The sequence below is a fragment of the Nothoprocta perdicaria genome, unplaced genomic scaffold (assembly GCF_003342845.1).
Source record: "Nothoprocta perdicaria isolate Ctin4 unplaced genomic scaffold, notPer1 scaffold_51, whole genome shotgun sequence".
NCBI classification, from domain to species: domain Eukaryota; kingdom Metazoa; phylum Chordata; class Aves; order Tinamiformes; family Tinamidae; genus Nothoprocta; species Nothoprocta perdicaria.
The window spans coordinates 4,320,469-4,333,187 of NW_020455766.1; the positions used below are offsets into that span (position 1 = coordinate 4,320,469).

Here is a 12,719-nt window from a genome sequence, read left to right on the forward strand (position 1 = left end):
CCCCCCCCCGTGTTTAACGATCATTAATTGTGTCCTGGGTGCTCTATGACTGAGAAGAGCAGAACTGCTCCTATATCATCAAGTGTATGTGTATACATCAGTGTATTTCATCTAGTGTTTATGCTGTACAACTGCCCAAGGGCCTGCAGGCTGAAGAGGGCCAGCTGCTGGGCTCTGAGCCTCTTTCTAAGAGAGGTTACCACCTTAGCAGAGTCAAGAAGGGAACATGCACCTATGCCACAGGAGACTCAGAGCGAAGGTTTAGCAGCTTATGCTGAACTTAGTGTAACGCTGGCTTTGCAGTGAAGTGCTAGCAGATGTGTCCCCCTGGCCAGCTCTGCTGTGAGGTGGTGTAATGCCCAGCTAGGACATGGGACAGACACTTAGAGGCAGTTAACTTCTTAACCTGCAACAGTTTGTTTTCTGGTGGAGTTGGTCAAGAAGATAGAGGGAGAGGAGAAACCTTTCTAGGTAGTCACTGTAACCAGAGGTTGAGGCCAGCCTTTGCTCCTGGTTGGCTTGGGTGCAGCAACCAATTTCAAAGATTCATCTGAGCTCACTTGTCAGACCCGTTAGCAATTACAGCAGCTCTCACTGACGCTTAAACAGAGTGTGCAAGCACCTCTCGTACCTTCTATCCCAAGCAATGCACAAAGGGAAGTGCAATACAAACAGGATGTCTGCAACAACGGCTCCTAAAATCCCAGGAGCCACTGAAGGAGGGGATCTAAATGTCAGTGTGAGCAGCACAGTGAGAACTTGCACTCAAGGTGTTCCCCAGCCAGCAATGCGAACAAGGTGTTAGACTGTATTGGAGGAGAAGAGTGATGGAAGATGTTGTAATGGCATTGCAAAAATCAATGACATACTCTTCGGGTAAGACCTAGCCAAGAGGTACACAGAAGGGCAATAGCAGCAATTACAGAAACAAAAGGGTTTTTATGTGAGGAATGATGAGAAAGAATGTCTAAGACTCAAAAACATACAAATGATGTGATATATAGTGGATGTATAAACAGACATCTAGACTGTTTGCTAATGCAGATGAGTGCTCAGAAAGACAAGAGCTCCAGTAAGACGCATGAGCAATACATGATGCGTTTTGAACTGATTATGGCAAACACCACCTTTTACAAAGCACTTAATGGGTAATATTCATCAGATCTAACTATCTGGAAAGGAGGTGTTTCCATCTGAGCCAGTAACCCAAACCCTCTTTGCAGTCAAAAAAAGACGGTGGCCCCCAAAGGCTGTGATTCACTCAACCTATTTTAGAGAAGGGATGAGTCATGTACTGGTAGTATCTAATTCCTTCCAACAGTCTATAACAGCAACTAACTCAGCATACAGGTAGATGAACCCCATCTATTGTGTTCAGCAGAAAGAACACATGCCATCAAGCTATTTTGAATAAATAGTACTGGTAAATGTTTTGATGCATCTCCTGTTTTCATGTATCAGCTAGCCTCTAATTCTAAAACAGGAACTTCTGCTGTCGGTAGGTTATTGATTGAAATGCTCATTAGAACTTCCTTTGAAACATCTAGTACTGAAGTACATGAGATGCAACAGAGCAAGGATTCCTACGTCCTCAGTGTAAAATAGTGCCATGCTCTCATGGATATAGAAGCAAGAGGAGCTCAGCTATGGTCTCATTATATTCCTGTAATATCAGTGCACGCATCTTCCCTGCTGAGGAAGATGAGCTAAGGCAAGTTCTTTGTTCTCATCAGCACTATATATCAGAATCACCCTGGTCACTGCCTGAAGCCTTTGTAGAGCTTATGAAATGCTCCACCAATAGCAGCAAGACATCCCTTAAAATTTGCTGCTTTTAGTTTTCATATTGCCTTTCTTCTTGAGGGTATCTTTTTCCAACATGACAGTGTTTGCATGGCTTAGATGAACACTGTTGCTAAGAAACAAGTCCCAACTGTGCCTTTAAAACTCTGCCTTTAAACATACAACTCAAGGAAATATATATATATATTTTCCTTCTCAGTACACTGTATTGTGTGTTTTTATTAAGTTTTCTCTTAACTCTGACCACGCTCTTGGGTATGTTCCTATCACAACCATCTGGGATAGGACCCATTCTTTCTCATTGTCAGTATAGTGCCACCATCACCTACACAGTGCTATAGGTAATAATTTTAAAATAGTACACTTAAAGGTCACAGTAAGATTCCTTTTTTTTTTCCACACAATTGTGATATAAACAAAAAGGAACACGGTGGAGCCTACTCATTGCAAATGTCTGGTAGTACTAAACTGTAGTGCACAGTACAAATCCATGTTCCCTTAAATGACAACTCTAGGGTGCACCTCTCCTACAAAACAGTCTGGCTTTTTTTCCTAAATATGTACTAAAAATATACTAACTAAAACATGCTGCAGTCCTCAAAGGTGTAAGATAATACACAGCTTTCAGAGGCACAAAGCATGCAGGAAGGGGCACAGAAGGCCTTGTCCATCCTTTCTACTTATCGCATACTTTCACAAAATATACTAAATAACACCTGCTAATATGTGGTAAAGTGCCATAAACATCAAAACATTTGCCAAGGATAAACCAGAGTATATTTTGTGATGTAACAGCCTCAGATCTTTAGCTTTGCTGTTGGCTAATTTGGGGGGGGGGGGTGTAGGAAGGGGGAGTCCTCTGTGGATCTCCAGCTTCCTAGTGCAAATTAGCAGGAGTTGCCTCTGTTTAAGTGCATTTTAAAAGCCCGGTTCCTCCACTCCTCACAGTAATATCCACAAGACAACCTCAAGGGATTGTCTTCTGTTAGTCCTTGTCTTTGTTCAAAGCTCTGCTTTTGCACTGTTGATATCCTAACACCATGGGCCTTTGTCATTAAATGTTGGAGTAAAAAAGCAGAGAGCCAAGCCGGACAAATGGGCTCTAAGGACTCGACAGCAGCGTTCCGCATGTTGCGGGTTCTCAGTGCTGCTAGATGGGTCTGTCACGGCATGGGAATGGGAACGGGAACACTTCACACCTGTTCTGCAGTGGTTCAGAGGACTGCATGTTGCTCCAGGCAATGTGCCATGGACTCCTTGGAGCAATTGGAAGGATGTTCTCTCTGCCCGGTTCTGCTCTGGCACATGCAGATTAAACGAGCAGTGAAGGAACATTTAGTGGATTGAAAGCCCTGAATGTGAGGGCGGAACATGTCTGCACGAGGGCCACCTTTTTAGCTGAGCTGCGTATACCATCTTGTAGCTAGTACAAGAAAGAAAATCTCTTCTTCCTTGTGTCAGTAATACCAAGGATGTGCTGGTACTGTTTTATTCACGCTGGTCTCGGTAAAATAAGGGTTCTGTGTGTACCTGCAGAGCAAGCACAGTCTTGGAAATTGATGCCCAGTATAAAGTCCATTCCTGGCTCCACCATAGATTTCCTTTATGGCTACCAGCTGTCCACAATGTAAGGAGATTAGAAGTTTCCTACTTCTAACTATTTAGATGCCAATCTCAGCATGTTGGTACTCTTGAACGTAAGGAGGTATTTGTATGACTGGCTGGTGACACAGAATCCTTCCCTCTTCTATCCATATTCATGGCTTTGTTCAAGCGCTTGTGCCGTGCCCCTTGCAGGAGTGTAAAAACACCGGCCTTCTACAGCAACATGCCGAGCAGGAGCAGCTCTTCAGACACATAATCTAGACTGATGAGGTCGGTCAGCTATACTTCGCAAATGTAAGTGAGATCCCCTGAGGGAGGCAGCTTCGGGGGAGTGCCAAGGAAGTGCCTTCTGTCGGTTTTGTGGGATGTGTGGGAGGAGCAGAGGTTTGAATGAAAAAAGCCTGTAGGCACAAGTCAATGCACAAAGCCACCTTCTGGTTTTTAAAAGGGAAGCCAAGGGGGTATTTTTGTGTTCCTGGTTGCCAATAATTCTGGACCCTGTACTCTGTCTTCTCTTTTATGGGAGACAAGAACCATCTCACTGGGACTTCACAGCCACAATAAAATATCAGTAAGAGGAAAAAAAGTTCCTGAATTTTAAATGTTGTGTTGTATTTTTTTAATAGCAGTTATTTTTAACCCCCTACTTTGTTTTCTCTGATATTAATCAGCTGTTCACAGAGCTCAAGAAAACCTTCATTCTCTCTACTCTAGAGACTTGCAGCAGCAAACATCATCTTTCCAATACAGAGGGAATGACTTGGCAGTGCTTTCATAAATACATGGATGAGGAAATATAAAACAATGGTGCAATCTAGAAAATCCTCACTAACTAAATCATCTCACTAAGTTGAAGATAAGATATTTAACTTACCCTTTTAGGGATCACTTGAACTGGTCTGGTGCAAAGGGGATTGGAAACATGTCTGAATTGTGTCAATCTCACAAAGGCAGAGGAAGGTATGGTGACCATACCAATGCCCTAGCTAGAAAGTCCCCAGAAAGGGACTTTCTTCTGACTAACACCTCACAAACGTGAGTTTAGTTCATGACCAAACCTCCTCGCAGTCCTAAACCCCTTTTTAACTGTTCCCACTGGGACAATTCCAGAAAGGGTCGTGGGGCTGGGAGGCTCAATCCTGATAGCTGCTGTGTGTGTGTGACTGCAGAGTGGGATCTGTCTGGACTTTTAGCCAGAATTTAGGCTTGAGGTTCTTGGAACCAATTTTCAACCTTTGTTTGAAATGGGCATTGTTTTTTAAAAAAAAAAAAAAAAAAAAAAAAAAAAGTGTATTCAGTTAAAGGAAGGTATGGTCTGTTTGTTTTTGCAGTTAGGTAAATCTATGTTCAGAAAGCTAAGCTTTCTGACTACAAAATGAAATGTTTTTAAGTGTGTGTGTGTCTGAGGCAGGGGTTAGGACACCTTTCACTTACTAGTAATACGAATACATAAATCTCTAAATCTGCCCTGGTGCTTCTTGTACCTTAATGTAAAGAATCTGCTTCTGACCACTGTCAGCATCAGAAGCCTGACTATATGGGGTGCTTGGCACAGCAATTTCTACCAAGCTGCCGTCTCCTTTCCTCAGTAGAGCATATTGAATGCTGGATATTCTGTCTCACAAACACACACACACAAAAACCATGTTTATGGAAATTAAATTGTCATGGCAACAGAAAAGGTCTCAGTTTCTCAAAAATAGCAAATTAACAAAACCCATTTATGAAATCTTAGATCCATTATTTTATGAATTCACTTAAAATCCAGAAGGAAGAAATGGTTTTCTACCTACATAATGAAGAAATAATATGGTGTCTGCTTTCACCTCACCATACTGCTATATGTAAAAGATATTCTTACATATACTTATTTTAAACTTAAACAAAACTCAGTTTCAGCTAGACAGTGCTATACTAATGTGATCACTGGGCTTATTTCAGGTAAAATATTTTCATATAAATACTATGATTCATACTTTATAAGATGATTCAATTTCTAACACAGTAAACTTGTAACAATTATTCATTATGACTTAGCTTATCTCCATTAAAATATCAGTTTTGCAGGGTCTTATAACATGAATTTCAATGTACAGACTTTCTGTAATAATATTTTTCCATTAGACTGACTTCTTTTCCCAATACATTCTCAAGCAATGTACATTTTGCCGCCTTTAGAAATTTGCCCCTGTTGTAACTGAAACAAAATGATATTTCACAAACTCAGGCTGATAGAGGCATTTTGAAGTTGTGTGTTGATAATTATCAACATTTATGGTGTGCTGAGAACTCGATCTAGATACGTGACAAGATGGTAAGTTGCTAGGTCATCATCTGTGACATGCTTAAATTCCTGTTCCTAGAAAGCAGCCCACACTCCCTACGCAGTTCCTAGTATTAGCACTATTAGTGAAGTCCAAAATGTGGTACTGGTCACAGTCCTTCAGTGAATGCAATTAGGTTTCCAAGAACCCCTCTACTGGTCATGTTCCCTCTTTCCTCTGCAAGATGTATTGTGACCCCTTTGGGTATGCTTTTACGGGATCTTTAAGTTATTGCATTGCCAATGAACTTTCATCACCATTTATATTCACTATCTGGGTACTTCACGACCACATGCTCAGACATAAGTGTCTACGGTTTAGTCCAGTCTGGTTTAGTCCAGAGCTGTGAATTACTTGGCAATATAGATGCCACCTTTACTTTAAAAGCACATGGTAATATTGCTATCTCCCTGCACTGAAAGATCAAGAAACACGTTCTTCGAAATTAGGAGATTAAAAACAAAACTCTTTTTTTTTCTTCCTTTTTTTTTTTTTTTTTTTTGTTAAGATCTTATCTTCAAACCCATTCTAAAGCCTTGAGAGTTATTTTTTTTCCTCTTCTTGAAAGTACTATCATCTAATGAAGAGCCCCAGGGGACAGAGTTCTAAGGAAACACCAAATATTATGAAAGTCATGACTGTGTGGCTAGGCTGTTTGAGGAGATGGATATGGTGGAAAACAGTTTGAGAGAAGCCGATTGGTGTCTAAGTCTTTTTTTTTTAAAGAAGAAAAAATCCTGACAGTCTTGCACGATCTTTATAATATTCAATAACTCAATCTCATCTACTTCACTTTTTTTGACTCTAAATCCTATGAAGCCTAGTAAATTTGTAATATCAGTAACCAACAACTGAAATATAATTAAGCTGAAAGTCATGTGTTTTCTTCAGCTATTACTTTTGTGGATTCTATTTAACAAAAATGCTCAAAAAACTCTGTGTAAAGTGCAAACTGGAGGAAAAAGGGGGTATTCCTGTGCTCTAGACTTGACACCATGATCTCCTTTAGTTAATGAAAAAAAAACTTACAAAATCTAAAGCAAAATGAGGGAAACCCACTTTGGTGCTTCTTAGGTAACCACAACAAGCACAGTCAATATGCACTTTCATTCACATGTAAGGCTGGGTCCATGCTGATAGAACAAAGTCACAGGTCTAACCTATTCGGTGAGGTTTAAGCTTTCAGTGTGATGCTGGCTTCAGTCCTCAGCTAAGGAATAGTGCTCCCACACCTGCCGAGATGGATGCTCGTGCATCTCTGCTGTGGAGAAAACAGCTTTCTCTGCCATGAAAAACAAAATGTATGGTTGTGAACGGGCATAGCTGCAACAGAGGCTGGCAATTCCAAAATCCATCTTTCCTTGTGCCAGCTGCTGCCCCCTGCGGGCACGTTCACCCAAGAGCAGGATGCCTGATTTGATGGAGGGGAGTGGGAGCCCCAGGCTCTGCTCCCCATTTCTCCCTTGACTCTCTGAGCAGCTCAGCAGCCTCACTGCCCTTTTCACAGGGAGACAGGGATTGACCTGTGTCACGTAATGGCACTTTATCAATGTTTGCAGATCTCCCTGAAAGTCACTGATTCAGAGCACTAGAACAGTCTACTTTTCAAACCAAACTAGCCAAAATTCACCATTTAAAAGTACTCTCCTCATCCAAAGTCCTCCCATCTTCATATCCTTTGTTGCTTTTCTCTCTCGCTACGTGAAGTTCCAGTTCTTTGGCCTTCTCACCAATGTTCTCTTCCAGACTGTCCTTTTCTCCTTCTGGGCTTGAGTCTCTGCTTCTCTCTGTGTCATACCCTTTGTTTGGAAGAGCTTTCCAGACTCCTTAAAATTCAGTTGGTTCACTTAGCCATTTAATAGCTCTTCTCTGCAGTCTGCTCCCACCCTCACTCTTAATGTTCAAGTGCATCTGTCCAAATTGCATTAAATGACAAACTAGACTGCAAGATGCTCAGCAAACCCCATCTCTTTATGTGTTTATTAAGTAATGAGTACAGCCAGAGCTGCTTAAGCACCAGCAGTGAACAAAAACATTTCTGGCTATTTTTTTTTTTTTTGTCTTCCATTTCAATGGGAAATGAAGGTGTGAGGGAAGAGAAAGAAACTTGTTTGCATTTAAGTCAGTCTGGCACTGACTCCAATTCAAAAGCAGCAGCACTGGGTAAGCGCACAGGTTCACAGTGAAACGAACCAAAAAGTCATCATAAACAGGAGTATGGTTAATTAACTGACCCTTCCCAACCACATGAATGAAAAAGCAAAAACTGACTAAAGCACATAATACTAAATATTCAGATTTTGGCAGAGATTGGAGGGAGGAACAAGGTGTTGCTGTACCTTTGCTGTGCATGCCTATAACTGCATTTGTAAAGCACTTGTTTTGCAAGCTTATTTGTTGTTTGAGATGGTCCAGACGGCTCGTACCATAAAAACATTCCAGACTGCTGGCAAGATCTTTGAGTGACTGTTCGATATGATCAGCCAGTAAGTTATATAAGACCCTCTCCCTTCTCACTTAAACCTCTGCAGAAGCAGCAGGAGTTTATGGGCTTTCTCCATGCAGACAAGAACAGGAGCCACAAGAACCTGTGGTTTCACTTGTTCTTGAGCACATCCTTAACCAGGAGACCTCTCTGCAGCACGAGTGATACCGCTGCTAGGGCAAGGGACAAGTATCCTGGGTATGCACATTGTATCACAGCTCTCCTGGGTCATGCAAGCAAAGAAATCACCAGAAATTAGATGTTTTGGGTCTTTTCTGTGCTTGGACTGCTTCAGGGGTATTAGTCAGTCCAGTATAAATGAAGTGTAGTGACAACATGTTTACTTTGTTTAATTATGTTCATATGGACCTACTACAAGTGGTTTCTATCTGCAGACCTACGAGTGGTCTATACATCACAGGTTGAAAGGCTAAAGAAGCCCAGCAGGAAAGTTCACAAATACACAAACAAACGCTATCAAAAACTTCGCTTTCCACAAAAGAGCTTGTAAATCACCCAGATTCATTCATTAGCAAGTCCATAGGAGAAAAACTATCATAAACGTTAAAGCAAGCTTGAGACTTTAATGCAGAGATGCTTGAAAGCCCCAATTTCTTTTTGTGGTATTTGTCCTATTCTACATGAGGAAAATGCATTTTTCCATGAAATTTTTTATTTCACTGATGAAGGTGAAGTTCTCTTGAGGAATCCATTTACTGTTAAACTGCAAAAATAAAATGGGAATTGTTATGTTTATGCAGATCCCATTCCCACAACTTCCATGAGCTGAGTGTTCCCTAGTACTATTCAGCTCTTTGGAGAGCTCATCCTGCTCAAGAGAGCTTCCAGTCTGAGCTTTTTGTGGATGCTTGGCCTGTATAAACCAAGCATTAAAGCCAGTCGTGCCACCCGCCTTTATGTAGCTGAAGGTCTGGCCCTTGAACTCCAGCAAGGCTGAAGCAGAATAAGCAGTTGGTGAAAGAGTTGTGATTGGGAGCTGGCATAGCCAGGAGCATTGGAGAAAAATGTGCAGCAGGCTGGGAATCATCCCGTCGTCCCCTTGCTGTCTGGGAGATGAAGTCACTCACGATCTCCTCAAGTGAGAACTTCAGGGCTCATGGGTGGCTGCTCTCCTATCCTGCACTAACACAGTTTTATGCTCTGAATTTCAGCTACTTGCTGCATAAAAATAGTATGCCTGTATAATTCAGGCTGTGATCCAAAAGTCCACCCCCTTCCTGACAGGAGGGATTCATCTTGGAGAATACCTCATACTTGCAGCTAATTCTGCTCACTTCTCACATCTCCCTCAAGTTCTCCCGCTTTGCTCCCCCTACACACACATACACATACACGCACGTGATAGCGCAGGGAGGAAAACGGGTAGGAAGGAGGGCAAGATTCCCATGCACAGGCTCAGGGAATGACAGGGAGCCAGCTCTGCTCCCACGCTGGCTGGCACGCGGCAGCTCCGAGGGAACGCCGTCTGCCAGCTAAAGGGCACGGCCAGCCCTCCTCGCACTCACCATCTGCAGCACGTGCTGCCTGGAAGCGCGCGCAGCTCCATCCTGCGGGGAGCAGGAGGAGAGGCTGGTCCCTGAGCATCTCTGCTGGGGCCTCTGTCCTCCTCGAGAGCTAGCGAGGCTGTGTTTTGGCCCTGAGGCTTGCAAGACAACTCCAGAGCTGTGCGCCAAAGCACGGGTGACAGTCACTGCTTGTGGCGCGGAGCTGTGGCAAAACTGGCACGTGCGTAGCTGCCAGCAGCACCGCAGGCTTAGCGAGGACACCAGCTCCCTCGTTTCCTTGTTGGACCGTCTGCTCCTTTCATGACCCTGAATTAGGGGCCCCTCCACTGCTGCTTAGCATCGCAGAGCGGTGGCGGATGCAGCGGGCTGCAGTGGGCCGGTTCTGATGCAGAACATCTCCAAGCGGTTGTGTCTGTCACATGAATGGAAGCACAGGCTGATCTTAGGCCTGCTCTGCAAAACAGATACAAGTAGATGGGCTATCAACAAAGCCTTTTAGACCGTATTTGGTCTGAATTTTGTTTGGCAAATTCAAAGTTAACTTATCTCCTGAGTAAGACAATTTTCCAAGGCATCTTTTGTAACATTTACACAAAAATTAATGGAAAAAACAGCTTATGAGGCATGCTACAACCTGCACTTTTTTTTCTCCCCTCCAGGGACATATATCTCTAGAAAAACTAACCACCTGAAAAACAAAACAGACTCTAAGCTAAGAGAAAGTGTTACTTCTCTTGTCCAAGTGGAGTACTGAAAAACATAAATAGCATAAGGAAAAAATTAACTGGATGTTAAAAATTCTCAGATTTCCTCAGGGAGTGACATCTGTAACATAGGAAAGATAATTTAACTAAAAAAGGCAAGGCTTTCAGATGTTGAGGCACTTGTCCTGTGTTTGATAGCCTGCATCACAGTACCGATTCTGTTTGGACGTTACTGGGCACTGACAAACACACTAACTTCCAAGCAGCAGACTGCTCCACTTCTCTGGCATTCCCCATGTTCCTACCTAACCCTGGTGGCTTCTGACCCCTTCCTGCAATTGTGGGGCCCAAATGCGGATGAGAACTGCCTGTGAAAACGGTTAGAAATAGGGAACTTCCATTTTCACCCAAGCAAACTCACGCTCTCCACCTAAGCAGGCAAAACACACAGCAACCCTGCAAAAGGTTGTTCTGAATGTAATAAACCTGTAATACAGGAACTGACAGGAGTTTTGCTATTTACTTTACTAGGAACAGGATTGGATGCTCTGTGTAATACTTCACACCGCTCCAAGTATTATTTATCTTACAAATGCTGCTCAGTTCATAGAGATGGTTGAAATGTTACACTGACATGAGATTGTAGGACCTCTCTTACTCCGATTATTCCTCCCAGGAGATTTGTGTTCCTGCTGCATCTCCGCGTGTGTGGGCTATGTGATATACGATAGGATTTGGCTGAGACTGTAAATAGCTGTATTATCTCAGGAGAAGTTTTCTATGAAAATGTGCAGGATATTAGCAGCTTGATTGCAGGAATGTTTCATTTAATGTGCAGCTGACCACTATGCTTTATAGAGCCTAGGATGCATCTTCTGAAGTGTCCTTGGGACCAAGCAGCGTGCTTTTGGGAAGTGTATATGAAATATAAGATGATTCAAAGGAGGTGGGAGAAGGGCTCCTCATGCTCAATAGGTGTGTGGATAGCAGGGCTGGGAACAACACACACCTGAGGGAACACCTGCAGACAGATGTGCCAATGCCACTCTTTCCAAAGGGAAACGCTGGGCTATTTAAAAGGGCTAAAGCTTTTCTCTGGAATATGCCTGCAGGCCACTTTTAAGAACACACACTATGGAATAAAAATGGCTCATACGTGTTGCATATGGTATAGCTCTTGGGCAGGACTTTAATTAGAAGAACTTTAAAGGCTTGTTGGCATCTTACAGAATTAAATCATTTAAACTATATGAGGTGTGAGGGGGGGAAAAGGGCTCTTTAAGTGCTGGGAATTACTCCTATGTCTCAGGACATCACTTTCCCCAGGAAAGGGCTCGGTGTGGCCGCACCTGCAGATATCTGACCTGGAAGCTACCGGGGAGATCTGAGATATGGACGGACTTTTTTATTTAAAACTTGTTTTGTTTGGTGCTAAAATCCTTGCATCAAGGCTCATGTCCCAGGTGCGAGTCTCGCACCGGCGACTCCGGACAGCCTCGCGCTTCCATAGGCGAGTGCCTCCCTGTGAAGAGGGAGGGATGGGGATGCAGAAGGGATGGGGATGCAGAAGGGATCCCCACCACACCACTCGGAGGCGCGTCGCCTGCCTCCCGATGTCTTGCGGAGAGCGCGTGGAGCCCCGGTGCTTCCTTAGGAAAGCGGTATGGGAACAGGCTCTTCCCGACACAACACGGGAACAGCAGGCACAAAAAAAAAATTGTTTGGGGAATCGCAGCCCCTAAGCGGCCTCGCCGGTGAGCGCCCCGCTTTAACGCCCGGGGAGCTGCGCCCCTCGGCACGAGGTGGGTCGGGGACCGTCCCGGGCGCGGTTCGCACGCGGAGCCCGCGCCGCGCAGCGACCGTTGCTCCAACGGCCGCTCGCCGCCGGGGAGCCGTTGGCGGCGGGCACCGCCGCTCGCCCGCCGCAAACTTTCCGCCGCGCAGCCCGGAGCGCCTTACCCAGCCCGGGCACGAAGGTGTTGAGGAAGAGGCAGATGACGGCCACGGGGAAGGGCATGTAGGGGATGGCGGCGCGCAGGGGCCCCTTCTTCTCGCGGACCTGCACCACCACCCCGCTGGAGGGGGCAGCGCCCCGGCTGGGCTCGCCGCCGGTCCCCGCCGCGCTCTCGCCCTCCTTGGGAAGCGGCTCCATGGCCGCGACGGGCTCCGAGCTGCTGTTGCTGCTGCTACTGCTCCTAGCGCTACTGCCGCGCGCGGGGCGGCGCGCGCCCCCGCCCGAGCGCGCCCACACCCCCCGGGGGCCGCTCCCGCC

At 44.7% G+C, this 12,719-nt stretch overlaps 1 protein-coding gene across 1 annotated transcript in view; it reads right to left on the bottom strand.

Annotated features, from left to right (window-relative positions):
* STUM (stum, mechanosensory transduction mediator homolog) overlaps window positions 1-12,604 on the bottom strand; it is a 31,212-nt gene extending 18,608 nt beyond the window's left edge. The window contains exon 1 of the mRNA XM_026048123.1: window positions 12,407-12,604. Coding sequence (XP_025903908.1) covers window positions 12,407-12,599 — 193 coding nt within the window. The 5' untranslated portion in view covers window positions 12,600-12,604. The remainder of the gene's footprint in view (window positions 1-12,406) is intronic.
* Window positions 12,605-12,719: the final 115 nt, after the last annotated feature.